General features: G+C 40.4%; 1 protein-coding gene across 6 annotated transcripts in view; it reads right to left on the bottom strand.

Annotated features, from left to right (window-relative positions):
• Positions 1-9956, bottom strand: part of PLCG2 (phospholipase C gamma 2) — a 71271-nt gene extending 61315 nt beyond the window's left edge. The window contains exons 1-2 of one of the 6 annotated variants that reach the window (XM_026058723.1): positions 9848-9956; positions 4262-4495 (exon numbers count right to left, since the gene is read on the bottom strand). In XM_026058723.1, the coding sequence (XP_025914508.1) occupies positions 4262-4457 (196 nt within the window). In that variant the 5' untranslated portion in view covers positions 4458-4495; positions 9848-9956. Of the gene's footprint in view, positions 1-4261; positions 4496-4592; positions 4613-6331; positions 6352-7472; positions 7494-9587; positions 9698-9847 lie in introns of those variants that run through there. The other 5 variants (XM_026058732.1, XM_026058740.1, XM_026058751.1 and 2 more) reach the window with 5 other exon arrangements.
• Between the last annotated feature and the right edge of the window lie 9590 nt (positions 9957-19546).

Below are 19546 nucleotides of genomic sequence, written 5' to 3'. Positions count from 1 at the left end.
AGCTGCTGAGAAAATAAATACTGCACCTGCTGCCTAATTCCAAACTAGACCCCAAATAGCATAAAAATAGTTTAAATTAATGTTTAAAAGAACAGCAAAGTTCTTTTTGTAAGTCTTACAGAGGAGCACTGTTTATCATCACCATATCTGCAGAAATTCATAGGCCATTGTTTAAGGACCTGTGCAAAAAATGTTGCAACTCTGAAAATATTCCTTTGTTTTTAAACCAGCTCTCTTAAGAATGTCCATCAGCAACTCCACTTGTGTGTTCTTGCTGCACACTACAAATAGAACTGTATTTATACAAAATATTTGAAATAATACATTTAGGCACAATCCTGCAGTCTTTATTCAAGTAAACTTTCATTGTAGTGAATGAAATTTTTACTTCAATACAAGACTTGGGGCGGGGGAAGCACCCTGTGTCTCTGCCTCGCTTTCATATGTCTGAAATTTTTCTCATTGCATATTTATTGCAATTTCTTCTTCTTTTAGAACCAAATCCTACCCCTCTGAAATCAATACAGAGGCTCCCCCTTATATCAAGGCTTCTAATGCTAGAGATGTCTTTCAGCAGTTTATATGATAAATTTTAGAGGTATTTACTATTTTCCCCACAATCAAGTGAGTTTTGCATCCTTGCAATACAGAGTACTGATCGGCCTGCAATATGAGCAACTATGGCTTAAAGGCACCTGAGTGTCCTTCCCACATCCACAGTTCACCAGCAAGAAATTCAGTATATGACATTCAAAATTCCCATGGCACAACACTACACAATGCAGTTAGAAAGAGTGTGCACGCACAAGAGAGAAACAATATTTTTTCCCCTCAATTTCAAAAGGAAGAGAATTACAGCAAGTTATAAAAGCTGGTCTCCATCCTCTCTATTAGCAGTCTATTTTTGTGTCCAAAAACTTACGAGCTCTCTTCTCACTATCTGATTTAGAAACACAAACCCTCTAACAGGTGCAAACGTTCAGTTTTCTGCCTTCTCTAAAAGAGCAGTTGCCAAACGCAAGTTAAAACTGTACGCACAACAGGAAGCAGTTTTACTCTCCCACCCATACTCAATATTAATTCTTATTGGACTGTAGTATGGGGAAATAGCAACCATTAAGATCACATCACTAATTAGTTCTTACACAACACTCCTCAGTATTAAAACACTGCATATCAAACAACAATATTATGAGAGATCGTAATTCTATGCACTTGGCCACTGAATATATACAGTATTTCAAATGTGTGAGGTTTTTTATTTTTCAGAGTCAACACAACCTACAAGTGAATATTTCAGGTCACTCATATAAAGGTATATATACAACCAAAACCAACTTTTCTCCTAGCACAAACAGCTTGCCTTCTAGCCCATCCATTTAACTATCACATATGAAAGGCTTGGATCCATAATTTTTCCACTCTTCAAGCAAAATGGAAATCCGAGTCTCAGCCAAAAGAAGTAATAGCAAAAAATGAAAAYAAAAAAACAAAAAAACAAAAAAAACAAAATAAGATTTCCTTCCTCTTCAGCAAAAACACTGTCAGCAAGTTAAAGCTGCAGTGACTTTCATTTCAAGTAGATCAGACATGATTTTAGCACGAACTGTAACAAGTGTTCACATAATATTCTAAAACAGTACCTGCAAAATATGTCCTTGGTTTTGGGAGGTTTCTTAGCTTTTTAAAGCAACAAAACAGTATTTTGCATACTCATCCTTTAGAGTATGAGATATTCTCAGATCTGAAGCTTCCGTTATTATAAAGGTCACTTAAAGATTGCTGAATTAAAATGACTACTACAGAACTAGAATTTACAGGGAGAGAGGCAAACAGCCCTTTGGCTAAATCACAAGCATAAAGCAATATTCCCTGTTCTGGTAATGACTGCTTGTATAAGTGGAGGCAAGTCATTACCCTATTAAACTACTCAGGTTTAAAATTTGATTTAAAATATTTGCCTTTTTTTCAAGTGTTAAAATCTATACATAAAGCAAACCTTAATTAGCAGGTCTTATTACTACACCCCACCCAGGAAGCTTTGACAAAAGATTATCATAAAGTCAAGCACTGAAAAAAGTTCACCCTGAAATCTGGAATGCACAGTCCGTACAGCTTGAAATCTGGCCCCTTTGTGCAAATGCTTGTGACATAGTCTTTAAATACACGAACACATACTGGTTTTGCCACAGGACTCTAATGCCTCATTCACTCAATGAACAGTCATTTGCTATTTTGTTTTAAGCTTATTGTTCAGGGTGTCACCCCAGGCCTTATTTGCCAAGCACCTTCAAACCATGCTCTCATGATTGAATTATTCATTTCCTTACAGGACTTTTTTTGGCAAACCTCACTCTGGGATCTGAGCATATCAGAACCAGTAATGGACTTACATTCACACACATCATTATAGGAAGGGATAATTACCCTCATTTTAAACACAGGAAACTGGAGCACAGCAAGATTATGATCCAGCATGCCCTGTTAATCAGGATGCCCAGCCCTGTTTATTTTTCCTCAGAACACTGCTCATCACCAAATTTTTACCACCAATAATAAAAAGGTCCCACAGATAACCTGGTCCTTCATTCCATGACATGTCCTGTTCCAGCTCCAGTTGTGCAATGAATGCAACAAGATCCAGGGGAAACATTAGCAACTGGATATTTACTACTTGTAAGTAAGGGACGTGAACTAAAGTTGCACAGACAACCCCAAAATCATGCAATTTCTCAGTGCTTGTCTTTACAGCCTTAAAGATATCGGTATTTTTAACTTACTATGTATTTACATTWAAAAAAATAAATAAATAAATCCACCAATCAATGGACAAACTCCATTCTCCTTCACCTGCCCAGTTTCGATGACTTGAATTTACAGCCACAGAGAACACCAGCACCGTGGCTCCTGCCGCTTGAACTACTAATTGGTGCCAGTCACAGCTGCTCTGTATGTGGGCTGCACTGCAACAGCATGATGTAGATTTTTTTTTCCTACTGGAATTCACGTATATTTAGCCAAGATCCAGAAATGCCACAGGGAGAAACATCTGCCTATTCTCCATATCTGTGACCTTTTTCACTTTAATCACCCTCAGTTCTACCTCTTTCTCATGTTCCTAACCCCTTTTTCTTCTCTCAGCACTTGATCGACTTGCTTCTCACAGAAATCCCTGTCTCTGCTCAGTAAATTCTAGTCTCACCTCTATAGGTTTCTTATGCTATTTTTACTCACTCACTTCAATACACCTGCTCAGCCTTYCCAGTTCTCCACCTCCAAACTCCAATTCCTTATCACAATTTCTTTTCCCAAATAGCCCCAGTTCCTCAGCACCAAGCTTCTCATTTTAGCTGAGGCTAAACATTAAATGATTCTGGCAACTCAGACAAGCAATTCAATTCCTTTATTGAATACAAAAGCCATTTAACAATCGCATAGTAAAACCATGCCTGGAAATTAAAAAAAAAAAAAAAAAAGATGTTTAACATACAGTCGTATGCAAGCACAGTAATTACACTTTTTATAACTAYAGCACTGCGCATCCCAAAAACTGCAAGCTGAGCTTGCTTGACATCAACCATGTTTGGTAAGAACTGATAACTAGTTTCACTTTATTCTTCTTTGTAACTTTTACAGGCCCATGCAGCTTTATGGTCCTCTTCTAATCTCCCAGCATGTTATAAATAACGGTTTTAGCCAATTCAGATATCAACCGAAGAGACAGCATCAACTCGGGACCTTGAAAACATCTCTCATATCTCACAGCTTCACCCTAAGTCACTGGTACTTTCCAGCAACTGTCCTAAATACTAATTTCTACCCTAAAACAGCAAATTCCTTAAGAAAATAGAAATTGCAACTCAGTTATCTTGTATTTGGGGCTGTGTCTTTTTGAAGAGAGGAGAGGTAAAAAAGTTTTAATTTACAAGACAGTGTGATGCTTGATGATGCAAAAGAGCTCTGACTCAGTAACACTATTCATACAGAACACAGGTAGCATCAGACTCAAAGGTGAAAACTTTGAGAACAGGGTCCAAGGAAAAGCATGTTAATAAGATAAGTATAGCGTTATCTAAATAACTAGTGAGCCACAGAAGATTGTTCACCTACTGCAACAGTTCAGAATATTCCTAGGAATTTATCAAATCCTTTTCAGCCAAAAGCATCATTATGTTAATGTAAAGCATCATTAAATCAATGTTTGACAATTACATTAATTTATTAGTAACTCCAAGTTCAGGTACACTTTGCAAATACTCACAGAATCCTTCAATCTTGTCAGCTGTCTTGCTCCATGCTACCTGTCTGGTTTCCATTATGACTTGAATAGTCCTCCTTTCCGGATTACTCTTCTTAAGACTGAACACTGTCATAACAGTTCCCAGCTCCAGGGTCCTTTTGATCTGGCTTTTCTCATACTCTGGCAGCACTCCATAGTCCATACTCTTTCTGGGCATTTTTTTTTTTTAATCAAGCGTTTATGGTTTTCAGTGTGCTGAAGAGAAAAAGCAAAGAAAGAGAGAAAATTCAACATTTAAAACAACACTTCTTATTTCTTTAAAAACACATTTATATAAATAAGGTAAAGCTACCCAACAGTGATTTCTTCCCATTCAAATACATGGCAGATACATGGTGAACATTAACAGCATCTTGCCAATTTATCCTGCAAGAAAGTAGGAACAGACTTCAGAGGGAGGTGACACTAATTGCTGATGCATTGTTACAAAATCTGTTAAAAATGAAGAGCTGGGTGGAGTAGCCACCACATGCAATGAATTGTTTTAAAGCTAGCAGCAAGACTAATGCCTCTATTTTAGCAGCAACATACTACTAACTGCTTCCTCGGTCTTGTAACACAGCATCATGCAGTGTTCCAGAGTAAAATACGGTGAGCTAAGGTCAGCTTAGCCCAAATATGTAAAATCGCATGAATCAACATACTTCCCTAAATGTTGTTTTAGGCATGCAAACCTTCAGTTGCATGTACACATCCATCATGACAAATACAGATTTCCATCTTTAAAATCTCATCAGCATTGCTACATAAAGGTATGTGACACAGGCRGAAACACACAAGAAAGAAGACCTGGAAGAAATACTGAACATAGGTATACCTAACTAATAGGACAAAAAAGCAAAAACTACAAAGAATGCAAAGCATCRAAATCCAAGTAGAACAATATCTGGGTCATAATAAAGAAAGCATTTAAGTMTGACAGTAATTAAAAATAAATAAAACTGAGGAACACATAGGAAACATGAAAAATTCTTCTGTTCAAACCAAAGCAGAATCATGTTAAAAACCTCTGCTAAAAGAGCAATGTTCACTGARTCTGTAGTGTTTTCTGCAACATTTTCTACATTCCTTCCTACCCCAAAAAGGGGTGTAAATGCAATTATATGGCACAAATTGCTTTTATCATGACAGTTTATCTCACTCACCAAGCCCCCATCTTTTTTGCTAGTATAATCAGTGGCCAAATTAGGATTACTCAATGGGATAGTTACATGAACCAGTCTTGAACAGTTGGCCTGAAAAGTACTTAGTACAACAATGAACAGAACCCTTTTCTGTAATACCTAGCAGGTTTTCAATATTAAGGATATCACTTATAAACTATACACACACACCAGATGTGAAACATAAGCCTAACACACCACATATTCTGTCCAAAYGCTCTTTCTTTTACCAAGCACTCCATAGTACTAAAAAGGAAGAAAGAACCTCTGAAGTCTTCATATAGCAATACTGTTTTTCCCCCCAGAAAACAGCAAACATTGCTAGGAGGTCCAATGGAGAACGCACTTCCTTAAACAACGTTCAAACCTTGAAGGTACTCATCTTGATTTGATGACTTTGAGAGTCTCACAAAATGTCAAAAAAGGATCACTTCAACCCTATTGAGTCCCTTTCAAGCAYCTGAACTTTCACCTACTATTAAATCTTTGCTTGTGGAGATTTTCTCTCATTGACATAAAGGGAGAAGTGGCTCTTATTAGAAATGACTGTTCCTATAAGACTTTGCTTATTGTTTTAGAATATTTGAAGACTTACGTTCCATAAAAAGACCTCGCGAATTCTATGTTAARCTGGAAAAACCTTTAGTTCTTGAAACTGAGGCTAATTCAATCTCCACGACTGTAAGAAATATCTGGAAATCCCTTTTGTTGTTAAGTATTAACAATCTAGATATCAATATGGGAGAACAGATATCTGCAACAGATTAGAAGCACTTTCAAAATATTTCTGCTCTCCCACGATTTTTTTTTTTTTTTTAATATTCCCAACACAAATACTATCTTCAGATGGTCAAAATGCTTTCCTTACGGTGACTGCAGCAGGATTGCTATTCTTGCTCTGTCTTACACCAGGAGCATTAACTTGCTGCCCGAAGAGACTTCTGAAATCTGGGAAGGCTCAAAGGCTCTGGAGTCTGTGTTCCCATTTTTTTCTATTACATCAGGAGGAGCTGAGAAGAAATGCTAATGACTGAGACCAGGCAATTCAAKGACAAGAAAACGCAAGAACTAATGAAAACAGCTTGTGTAAGCTCTTTGGGCAGTAGAACTACACTGACCTATAAGGAAATTTAAACAAACTGACTGTCTTCCTGAGAACATCAAAGAAAATGAGRGAAAAATACGAGTAAATACAAATACTGAAAGAAATGTTTGCTATGTCTAAAACTGTCTGTTCATGCACTTTTAAAACTCCATGGCTATGTGGTAGTTACTCCTATACAGGCTATTTTTCCTTACTCACAGGTCAGGTGGCAGGTATTCGTGCACAYACACTCGGGACACATCTTGGCAGAAAAACAGTCAGAAGGAAGACGCATTTGCAACAGCTCTCAAATATTAACACGTTTCTGTAGTTCCATCTCCCACACATCATCACATCAAACAGCTAACTGCAACCTTGACTACTCCTCAGCAAGATTATTTACAAACAGCATGCCTTGGAAGCTGCTCTTTCATCCATGCACAAAGAAGGAAGTGCTATAATTTTCACACAAGTAGCTGGAGCTGGTGCCACACAGTTCCCAACCATCCCCCTTACGCAGTTCCTTGAGCCRGACAGGTCTAAAGAATCCCTGGGCACATTCAACCACCAGCCACAGCAGCTCTTCCTCTCCTCAGTCCACCGCTCTCCATCACAAGCGGTTCCAGTTTCCGTGTTGATAACTAATTYGACCGTGCCGCTTCTCGCTTCCCCTTCGTGACTTCTTCCAACCCTCCTCCTCCTCACCCCATGTCACCGTCTCCTGACCTGCTTTGTACTAGAGCTCTCCTTTCAGCTCGCTCTCATTAACACTACAAAATTCTTTCATCCTGTCACTCACTGCTTCCACAGTCCAATCTGTCAGACTTTGAAGCTGTCCAGTACTAGCTTTCCTGTCCCCTCTTAAATTCCACCACTTCACGAAAACACTTTCTTTTGGCACACAAAGCAAACAGAGTCTTCTTACCTGTGGGGTGGCCTTTTTTGCATTGCCTGCAGTGAACTTCAATTGCTCTGGAGCAGGAATCATGTCTTACTCTGTGTTTTGCAAAACATTGTATAGTTTATATGGCGTTCAATATCTATTAGTTTGTTAGCGTGTAAGGAAAGGGTCCTCCACTTTTCTATTAATACTGAAAAAACATTATATATGCCAATCTTGTGATTGAGAACTGTGAAATATTTTTAATGGTGATATATTTTTAAGGGTGATAAGCAACAGTAGATTTTAGCTAGAATGTAACTGATTCTTTTGACTCCATGGGACTAAACAGATAATTATTTAAACGATCATGGATTTGCATCTAACAAGATAGTCAGAGTCTCCTCCTCTTGCTACGGTGTTTTGTAATAACAGAAGAGCAAGTACGGGTGGTTCTTAAAAATAATAAAAGTCTTTAAACAGTGTTTGGTTTTCAAAAAAAAAAAAAAAAAGCACACTTAGCATTCTTGCTTTGCTCCCTTCATTAAGGACTGTACTCAGATGAACATACCTTAATTCAGAACAAGCCTTAAACCACTTAATACCTCAACTGCAATAATAAAACTCAACTTGTAAATGAGTACAGTTTTTTCCAGAAAAATATAACAAAATATACATCTGATCTGCCTCTTACAGTACAAGGTGTAGCTGTAAAGTGAAACATGACTTGGATCAACATGAAAAGGAATTTCTAAATAGAGCCATTTAATAAAAGGCAATGAAACATTTTTTGAGAGATGTAGTCTCTTAGTACAAAGGAACTGCCTCTCAGAGGTGGCTTCCTAAACAGCTTCCGCTGAATATAATATACTGGACTTCCCCTTTTAAAGTAGCTCTTTCTTCCAAAAACAGGGCAAACATTGTTTTTAGTCTAACTTAAATTGTAAGTCAAAAGCCAGGTTTTTTAACTTACTGTGAAACAATGCTGTAGCTGAGGATATCTACTTCATCAGTAAAAAATAAAAAAAAAGATTAAAAAAGGAAAAAATATTTTATTGTTTGATCCATCTAACAAACCATTCCTGTATTGATCCTCATGGGAAAAAGTTTAAGAATAATTGTGAATGGGTGTTACAGCAAGTTTCCTAACAGCGAAACATATTCGACCTCCCAAAAGAACTAATGGAAGCCCTTGACATCAGACATAACCTTTATAATAGTCATCTTACACCCACCACTGCACAACTATTTGAATCAACAGTTTTTCCACCCAGCAAAACCCTGTTATGACCCTCATCAACACAGTATCTGGCTACCTCCAAACCAGTGGGGTATGACACCCATATGTGGAATAATAGCACTACTTCTCTTGTACAGAGGAGTCATTGAAGCCTAAAGTAGAGTCGTCCAGCATCACCCAAATGATTCAAGTGAGCTACTACTCACAGAAACATCTCCTAAGGTCTGGTTTAGACACAGATGCCAATGCATGACTCTGTCAGCACTATGGGAGCAAAACTTTGGTGCCATCCTGTCTCGCATGCAGGATCGGTGCTGTTTGCTACTGTTTGTGTAGTAGCACAAGAGTAATTTCTACATTTCTTTTATTGAGGAGCCTGGCTAATTTGGACTGGAAAGGAAGACTCACYGCCAGTAACCAAGTGAACAAGGACACTGAAAAAAAGACCTGCTTTCTTAGCTTATCCACAGAACTRCGCATTTAATTTTGCTTCATTACAGTACTTCACAATTTCAGAAACAAACTCCTCTTATCTCAAGACCAGTCTCCAAAGCTTACCTAGCAGGCCTCTGACAAAACTGAGAAAACAAGGAAAAACTATAGCAAAGGCAGATTACAAGTGAACGCGTTGGCAAGAAGAGCTCGGACAAGCACTGCCGAGCCCGTGTTGCCGTGTAGCCACGGCCCAGCAGGTGCTTCCCGCGCCGGGCCGGGCCGGGAGCGCAGCCGGGGCCGGGAGCGCAGCCGGGGCCGGGAGCGCAGCCGGGGCCGGGGCCGCTCAGCCCGCGCGGCTCCCGCGAGCTTCGGGCAAGCGCCGGGGCGCCGTCTGCCGCCTGCCCTGCCCGACCTCCGCCCGCGCCTCGCCCGAGCAGAAGCGGCCCCGGCCATTAGGGCAGCGCTAATTAAGCATTAGCTAATACCTCGAGGTTCGTTAACGCGTCCAGGCACCGCTCTTCGCCCAGGGCGGGCAGAGGCCTGCGGCGGGGCCGGGCAGCTCGAGGCCCTCGCCAAGCCGCCCTTCCCCGGGGGCGGGAGCCCCTCAGGAGCCGCCTCGCCCGGCCCGGCCCGGCCCGGCCTGCCGCCGCCGCCCCGGCACCTGCCGCTCGCGGGGCCGCAGCGGAGCCGGCGGCCCGGGGCAGGGCCGCGCCCTCCCGCTCGCTCGKGGCCGCCCGACCCTCACCTGCGCAGCGGCAGGGAGCTGCTACTGCTGCTGCCGGCCGTGTCCGCACCAGTGCCGGTGCCTCTGCGGGCCGCGCCGCGGCCGCTCCGCGCTGCACTTCTGCTTCTGCCGCGACCGGGAAGGGGCGGTCACGTGACCCCCCCCCCGCGGCCACCTACTGGCGCCGAGGCGCGAGGAGCCCCGCGGCAGCGGCCCGCACCGGCCAGGAGCGGCCGTTGGCGAGCGGGCGCCCCTCAGCCCCCGCCGGCCTCTGCCTGTCCCCAGCGCCCCGCAGGGCGCCCCCGCCGGCCCTCCCCGCGAAGCCGGCTCCGAGCGGCGGGCAGAGCGAGGGCGGCCGCGGGGCCGGGCGCGGAGCCGCCACGCTTGGGTGCCGGCAGCCGGCAGCCGCCCTGAGGGGCAGCGGCCGTTACGCCGTAACGGTTCTCCGCTACCGGGCGCGCTGCGGCGCCAGGGATGCGAAGGGGAAAAGTGAGGTTTGGAAGTGTAGGCGAAAGGCGAGCGGGAAAGGCTTAAAAACTTGCCGTGACGGGAGCTAAATTCTCCGTTTAAACTTGGTGCGCTTGGTGAGGTCCGCTACAGAGTGCGTTGTATCGCAACACCCTCAGCTGGAATAAGAAAGCGCAACACCCCAGCTCACGTCCGACATACTAAAAATAATTCCCAGCTTGGGATTCAGAAGAGCACTAATAGATCCGGACGTTCTGGCCAAGCCTAAATACTGCCGTGAAATTTGAGGTATTGATCGAGTCCCCCATCCATGTGATACGGCTGGGAAAATGATTAATAGGAGCGGTTTCCTCATTTTGTCTTGAAACCCTTTAGTGGAAATACAGTAGCACATTGAGATGCTTACAGTAAATTAATTCGCACAGAATTCTGTAAATCCTGAGGTGCTTCCAGTGGAATAGACAGCCGCTCTGATCTAACAAATAAATGTACCTCTGTTTGTAGTCACACGATCTTTTAACACCATTAGATGCAACACATGTATAGAGGATAGTCCATCTTGCAAACATTTTTCATAACGACTCTTTGATTAGAATTCCTAAATTCATAAACAGAATCTCAAAGTCATCGCACAGAACCAGTCACGTCACAGTCTGAAAAATGAATGCCTAGAAACCAAAGCTAGAGATGGTACAGCGTCTGCAAAACAAAGCATACACAGGAATGGCCAGACAAATAAAAGGTTAAACAGCAATCAATCATTATTTTTGATTGATAGTTTCACCCTGTAAATGCAGAAACTACTGAAACAGAACAGTAGTTGGAATGGGGTCACGACAACAAGTTCTCCAACACACAGTCCCAACAACGCTACCTACATGTTTTGTTCAGAAAGAGAAGAACATGTCCATTGTACACAGCGAAAGCTGTAGGAGCAATTTGGGAAACACTGCCCAAAGCCAAGCTAACAAACCTTTATCAAAGTAAAAGGCATCCAAGGATTTCAAATGAGCATGGCTTATCAGGATCAGAACTGAAGAGCGCATTCAAAATATGATACCACAAAAGGAAAAAACCTAAAACCCACTACCTGTGAAGGGTGTGGATTATTTTAAATGCAAAGTCAAATGATTACAATTCCAATTTCATCATTGTTTGCTATTTCGTGAACCACCTTGCTAAAGGCCCTTTATAGTTTCCCAGACACCAAACCAGGAGAAAGTTTCCCTCTTTATAACTGTGATACAATTACAAATTATCAGAACAACATTTCACTGGAGACAGAAGACTGAAAGGTTAAGAGTAGCAGAATATAAACTGAATTTAGAATCGGTCACACCAATGTGACAGTGTCTCTCCCATAGTTTAATTTTTTGTTCTTAATCATTAAAACCTTCAGTGCTTCACACTGAAGTTGCAGTTGAAATTACATGAACAATGACAGAACGCTAGTGCAAAGTGGCCAACTTCCCCAGCTGCAAAAACTGAATACCAAAACATTTGTATGGTCAAAGCCACCAAGGCACGTGCTACATACCATAGAGAGCTAAAGGGTGCAGGTAATCCCAGAGCTTTTTGCAAACAGGAGATAACAGTACACTGTCAATACCATTTGTCAACTCCATGATTAGATCTGGATAAATTGATAGGGAATCTAAGTCCCAGCACAACTCCAAACTGTCAAGTTCAGCAGCCGCTCCTCATTCTCTTTCACTAGCCCTAGTACCAACACGGTCTCCTCATCAGTCGCACGGCATAGCTGCAGCATAGGAACCACCATTGAACAACCCACAAGCCACACAGGCACGCAGTTGATCATCTGTGATATTCAGAGACTTTGCTGCAGAAGCTAAGCACTGCTGCAAATTTTACCAAACTTTGGTCTAGACAAGCTACAATATAGTAGTGCCTAAATGCTGTCCTAGAACGAAGACTAAAACCTACCTAATCACAATGTTTCTTGCACAGCTTTAGGTTTAACTGTCTCATTTTTTGTGTTCTGATAAAACTGTCTCTCTTAAAGCTGAAGAGTTGTTACATAGTCAGAGAAAATGTGTACATGGAAGAAAATCCAGAATTCTGCAGTAAAAATCATAACATTGAATTCCATAAATTGCTGGATGTAAAAAAATCTTAGCCACGTAGATCAGAAGTTGAGACGGGATTTCACAAGACTGATTCTCAAGAGACCAAGCACTTTTTGAACAAATGCCTTTCAAGTGTCAAACTGCTCAGCCACCATAGGGCAAGTGAGTCAGCTCCCAGCTACTGAGGGAGCTTCTGGGGTGAAGGGGCAAAAAGAGGGAGAAGAGGTTAATATGTTTCTGCTCATGTAACATTGTTATTTGGATTCATACACTCATCCATTTAAAGAGTCACTCTAGGCGTAAGCAATCCTTAAATACAAACCAATAAAATAGTAGCCTTGTAAACACCCACTAGTTATTACTCAGCACATCCACCACACCAGAATGGAAGAGAACTCAGGTTCCCTGGCAATCACAACAGAAGAGTCAAAGTTACTGTCAGAATCAGCAACTTCTGGCATCCAAATTTCAAACCTGGAAAGTGTGACCTTCCAGGCAGACACAGAATTTTCTCTACAGAGTATGGACTTCACAGACAGAGATAATTATCAGATAACATGTCCAGTCTTTCTTTTTCATAATGGAAAATATGTATATGCATGTGCGCAGGAGAAAGGTGTGAGGAAATTTGTTTTCTGAGTTGAAGAATCTGACCCCACCAAAGTTTTTGTGTTTAAAGAGGAGAATAAGGTTACCCACTGGAATAAAATGTTCCTTCCTTTTTTTTTTTTTTCTTCAGTTTAACTTTCTTCTTATAGCTTTAAAAGCCTCTTTGAATTGTTAAAAAATAATCACAGTTCACACTCTAAGGTCTGAAAAGACAGTTTTCATCTGGGAGTAGATTTTTACATTTAAGTCATCAATCCCTCAAAAAGGGAATTTATAGTGTTGATGCCGACAGTTTCTAATTACAGCACTGGAAGCTTCAGCCCTGCTTTATTATCGTATTTGGTAATGAAGTGTTGATTACTTCCCCTGAAGCATAAAGCAAAGCATGAAAGAGAATCACAGGACTGGCTAGGTAGCCTCATGGATATAATAAATAATAGTCACAAACCTGATGCCATTTTCTCATAAGTGCTGCAAAGAAAATACAGCTTTTGTATAGAGGATGGAAGTTGAATAGCTCTATCCTGTCAATTCCTACTTGTAAAACAAAGGCAGTGTTAAAGAGTCATTAGTCAGGAGGAACAAATATTTTAGACACTGCCACTGATAGACTATCTAGCCTAAGTATTTACTCACTATCATAGTATTTGACCTCCTTAGCAGGATGTACATGAGCTCAGCTAGATTTTCTGATTAGTGCTGCAAAACCTATAAGCAGAAGTTTCACAGACAATGCTTCAGTTTCAAGCTGTTCTTCTCTGAACTTTTCATATGCAGGACTCTGAAGCAGTTTTTTCAGACCAGTTCCCCAGAAAACTTGCATACCACAGTCTTGGAATTGTGTGTCAATCCAGTTTCCTATGAGAAAGCAGGTGCCAACTTGTGAAAGAAGACTGTGATTGTTAAGGACTGAAGTCAGTTCCTGTAAGTGGAGTGATACTACACTGCAGAATTGTTTACTACTTCTTGGATAGATAGGCAGTCCCACACTTGCACTCGCACGCACGTACACACGGACTGGCTACTGGGATTCTGGGGGCCAACGAATGCAAAGGATGTATTGCTGTTGTATAGCTCGTGTTCATATACATCTTTGTTTTCTCAAAGTTTTTCCTTTGTCATAGAAATTGAAATGTTCTAGGCCTCAGCAAATTGGACCAATGCCTAGAGCAGCAGGTTGCTTGCAATGGCCAAGCAGCCATTGCCCAGCTGGCCTATTCCAGAGTTGAGATGAGAGGGGGCAGCAGCTGCTGCCGGTCTGGGGCAGGGGAAGGGAACAATGATGATGCCCCTTCCAGCAACTGTTGTCACTGTGCTTTTGCCTATCTACCTTCCCAGTAGGAGCAGGAACTGAAGAGTCTGCAGGGTTTTCCCTCCARTTCTCTAGCTCCTTCCTCTTGGCTGTTCGCATGGTAGGAGGAGTCCTGTACCAGCCCCTGATCCTCATGGCAGTACCTTCAGCTATGCTCAGAAGCCTTAATCAAGTTTTAGTTATCACCTTTAGTGTTCCAAAATGCTTTCATAGCATGAATCTGAACTTTAAGAATATTGTCTGGCTGTAGCAACAGAACTCAAATAATGGACTTTGCAGAGGAGCCACCTGCAAACACATTCGTTTGTACTGTGTAATAGTTACAACATTCTCAGCACATCTTCTTGCAAAGTGGACTTCTTCTAAAGAGTGTTCTAGTGTTTACTTGGCTCCATGCTTAACAGAGTTTCACTTTAATTTTGGTAAATTATTGTTGCTTAATCATAGTATTTAAAGTAAACATTGATTTAAAGTAAACTACTCAAGTAGTTAGTGGAAAAGTTGACATGAAGGAAGGGAGGTTGTGCTTTTAAGTAGCTGACCTGTTGCCTGCTGCGACGTTTGTCTAAGTGCTAAAATGTTCATCTACTTGTCAGTTCAATCACCTTGTCCCTTGTTATTTGCAAGCACTATTTTAAAAAAAAACATTTGGGGAATCACTGTCCTTTATATGTGTGTTTCTCATACACACAATGTAGTAATATTCCATTTCTGTAACAATTTTCATTTCTAGATGTCAAAACTATTTAGAAAAGGATGGTAATCATTATTTCACTTTTTCAAAGGAATCAAGGCACAGATAGTGAGGAGATGTGCCAAAAGTCTCACAGACAGAGTCAAGCCTTGATCTTCTGGGTKTCATAATGGTGGCTTGTTTTAGGAATGGTATTTCCTCACAGTAAAGCTATCTGTGCCAGAAGAGAAGTTTTTATTTGTCAGAATTATTTTTCAAAAGTTTCAGTTGAGCAGAAACTCTGCCATTGGATTTGGGATCAAATAAAAATCCAAAATAGATGTGAGAACATTTGAACTGAACATTAGAAGAAAGAGGCTTTTGTTTTTGTTTTTCAACGTACTAATTACCTGATTATTTACACAGTTTTTGCTGGCTGCACCAGACACCAGTATATTTATTAGAACTGCAATCACACCTTTGATTAAATGTGAAATATCACAGCCATTGCACCCACAGTGGTAAAATGCCAGCATCTCTTGCTGCCTTGACTACTTTAGGACTTCCATTCAGTACCATCAACAGTGAAAAATTCTGTTAACAAGGCCTCAGTAGAACAAGAAAACTGCAAGAGGCTCTGTAGGGAACCAGGTACACCTTTCTCCTATACTTTTTAACCCAATAATGCAACTGCCTTCCGTAAGAGTAAATGTGATGGCAGGTGGGCAGCACTGAAAAAAAAAATAACCACAGCATTTGACAGTAGTTTTGAATGAAGTGCATTGTGGCTCAGCAAGAAAAAGTCTAGATCTTCCATCTAGTTATCTTTCAGTCTTTCATTTCTTTCCCATTACAGAGCAGCACCACAAGCAAGTTAAGGATTGAAAAGCATTCTGTTAGCATCTGCTTTAGCCTCCTGCTCTCACTCATTATCCCTGTAAGCTCTTAGAGGCATAAAGAAGGATAACTAAAGGCAGGCTGGGCACAATGATAAGCAAGGGTAGACTAGAGCATTTAGCTACGGCTCTGAACTAAAGTCATGAAGAGCCATGGTGGGAGCTTACAGTGTGCTCTAGTAACAGGAACGACATGGAGCAAGTACTGATACAACATGCTCTAGACGATCATTTCTTATTTTTCTGTGGTTCTGCAGAGGTCTTGTTAACACTGACTTGGCTGCTATGAGTGGAAGCACTTCTGGGACCATAACACAGAGAGCCCTGGCTTTCTCTACTCTGAACATGGCTGAGTGTGGGATTTATTATTGTCTAAGACCTTCGCTCAGGGCACACAGGAAGGGAGGGAGGGAGAAGTTCGTTGCATCTATGTTCACTCATGCAAAGATCAGCTTTAAACTGTCACACACTGCATCAGAAAAGTTTAGAAAAGCCCTCTAGCTAATCAAAGCACTAGAATTAACTGAAGGTAGAGCACACTGGTCCTAATACAGATAGGCGTGTAACCATATAAAAACACATGTCAAAATATCACTGACATCAGAATATGAGTGAAAAATTAACAATACACTTGAGCGATTTTTTCTGAATAGGTGTGGAATGATAGATATTCTTCTGGGATATGCATTTCAGCTGTATGCACCTTGGAAGAGAGTCCATCTGGTGTATCTCTAGGATCAGCATATTTGTATAGAGTGCAAATCATTATTGCAACTGCCATTATCTTTATGCACTGTAGTCGTAACTGAATGAGTCACATAAAAGGTCAAAACCTTCTGTTCTACTTTTTATGATAAGCATCTTTTTAACATACACTGTTGGAGATCTTGTGCGTCAACAGATGAAGGTAAGAGCCAGTATTGAGTGAGGTACAACAGACCCTGGCATTGGGGGCCAATCTTATTGGTGTATTTGTTAACAATTTAAAAGAGGAAATTAATCAAGGAGGAGAAAATGCAGATAATATATCTACTAACAACTAAAATCTTGAATAAATTAGATAACCAGGACAAGCTGCTCAAGTTTTCTAGCCTCTCAAACTGTCTTCTAGTTTGCAGGACAAAGCAGAGTAGCTGTATTAGAGTCTGCTGTGTACTCTACTCCCTGGCTGGCAGGCAGAGAAGATGGGATACTACAATCTGCAAATTCACTGAGGCCCATGTTCTGTAATATGGTCTTTTGAATACCATGCTGAGTAAATTTAACTTTGCAACTTCAAAAGTACCTCTGTTTGCAAAGGATCCATTTTTCCGAAATTCAAACAGATATCAACCAACACATAACATGCTCTGTTTCTCAAATACATGTTTTCAACTGTAGATAAAATCATATTATTTCACTTACCATATTAAAAACTATAGAAGAGCAGCCTTTTGCATCTCCTGACAGATTTTATTTGTGCTACAAAATTCAGAAATTTAACAATACATTTGTAAGTACCAGCTACCAACACCTTCTCAATCAATCAATCAATCAATAACATTTGACTGAAAATCTGAACATATACCTAGTATAAACTGTTTTAAAAAGAAACATAAAAATCTAAACTTTTCCAACAGAGAGAAAAACATGATAAAACAAACAAGCCTTCTTTCAATGGAAAATTTCTAACATGTCTCTCATTTAACACAAGCCAATATGTAGAACGAAGAAAGAACCTAAGAATGTGAATTTGCAAATGCTTATTTGAGCTGATCTCCAAATTGGTATGAATTAAAATAGCTCAGTTATCTTCATCTGAGCATCCGGGCCATATTTGTGCGTGTTTGTAATGACATTAAAAATTTCACACACATGCACAAACACACACACACAAAAAATGTTTTCTCCACTTTTGTTTCCTGAAACTGGACTAGTGATTTTAAGATACCTTCTCCCCTTTCAAGAAAAATGCCTTTTACATTTCCCTTATGATTTAGAAAGTGCTTTTATTCTAGACCTAACCTACAGAATACTTCTGTTTTACAGGAGGGAAGACAAAAGGTAGAACACAGACAGCTTTGCCAGGTAATTTAAACCCAACTGTCTTGTCTCTAGAACCTTTTTGCCACATATCAGGGATTTTTAACCCCATTTCTTTAGAGGATATCTGCCCTGCTGAGTTTCAAAGGCACCAATAAAAAGTTTATCTTTAATCCTGTGCAGAATAATGAATGATATATTGCTGAGATTAGGTAGGCAGTGTCAGACAGAGGTTTCTTCCTCTTTGTTCTCTGATTCCACCTGGGTAAAAGCATACTGTTAAGACGCTTTAAGTGTACAAAAACTTAAATCAAGTTTTAGCCAGCCTGGGCCTTTTAATTAATATATGGGAAAAAAAAAGTCACCTTTGATGACGTTCCCTTCTCCTTCACCAAGGACACATTTTGTTATGACTGTTGCTAACAGAGAGGGAAAAAAAATGGAAGTTGTAAGAAAGTGTAACACTAACTCTGAAGTATGTCACTTCCAATGAGCAATAATCTCTCCTCTTCTACTGTCTTCATGGGCTGAGGTCTCTTCATGCTGTGTCACTAGCTTCCTGCATTAATAATGCATTAATAATGCCCCCACCTGAGATAAACACAATCGTTACAGTTTCTGGTTTGTCTTAGACAAATTTTGAATGCTTTACTTTCTGGCTTCTAAACCTTTGGGATGCCCTTACTTCCTGTTTCTGAGATTTCTCTGCAACCAAGGGAGTTTGTAATTTACTTCTTTTAATAAGCACTAAGAGTCTCATGGACTCTGCTGACTCCAGCAGCTGGGCTTCAAGGAAAATGTCCAATATATTTAAGCCTCAGAAAAAAAACATGATAGTTGAAAGTGCTCTATTCTGTTTCCATATATGCATTTATAAAATGTATATAAGCACCTCACATTCACCCACATGCTGTGGGCACACAAACAGCTTACACGTGGAACCTGAAATTTTAATGTTAGACCAGAAGACCACTCCTGATTAATTACCCCACAGGGAACTAGATTAAAGGAAGGCCATATTTGTCAATGTTGTTGATAATTCTAACTAACATTTTTGCCCTATTAAAAATAATGAAGATATTATAGCTGAGTTACTTCAGTTTTCTAGTGATTTATACTCAAATAGTAATCATAACTTATTCATAGATTTATAAATAGAATATATATAAATATATTTATAAATAGATATAAATTTGTAAACAGATTAAAACAAAATCCAAATATTTATATCAAAACCAGTGTTCAAATATGGAAAAGCAGAGTTAATTTTTTGCTGGTATTTTGTGAAAAGAAAACAAAACATGAGAACATTTTACCAGAAGTGAAATATACAAAACTCAGAAAAATCCTGCAGGAATATAACTGGAGAAGGGGTTCCTTATAAGCTCGCTAAAGAAAATAAAAAAGACCAGCTCCCAGTAGGTGACGGGCACCAACAGCTTCTGTTGGTCTGGCAGCACAGATGGAAGTAACATGCAGAGCTGCCAGTTTGATGACAGAAGTCATCAGAGGAAAGAGGAGACCCTGGCTACTCCTACAGAAGGAGGGACTTGGTTACAAAGGCAAAGGAAGTCAAGAGCTGAAATTGTTCGTGGAAAATTTCTATATTCTAACAGTAGCCAGATTGTAACACTTATTGTCACAATAACAGTA

The sequence above is a fragment of the Apteryx rowi genome, unplaced genomic scaffold, assembly GCF_003343035.1.
Source record: "Apteryx rowi isolate R43461 unplaced genomic scaffold, aptRow1 scaffold_1, whole genome shotgun sequence".
Classification (NCBI taxonomy): Eukaryota; Metazoa; Chordata; class Aves; order Apterygiformes; family Apterygidae; genus Apteryx; species Apteryx rowi.
This window is presented reverse-complemented; position numbering and strand designations above follow the sequence as displayed.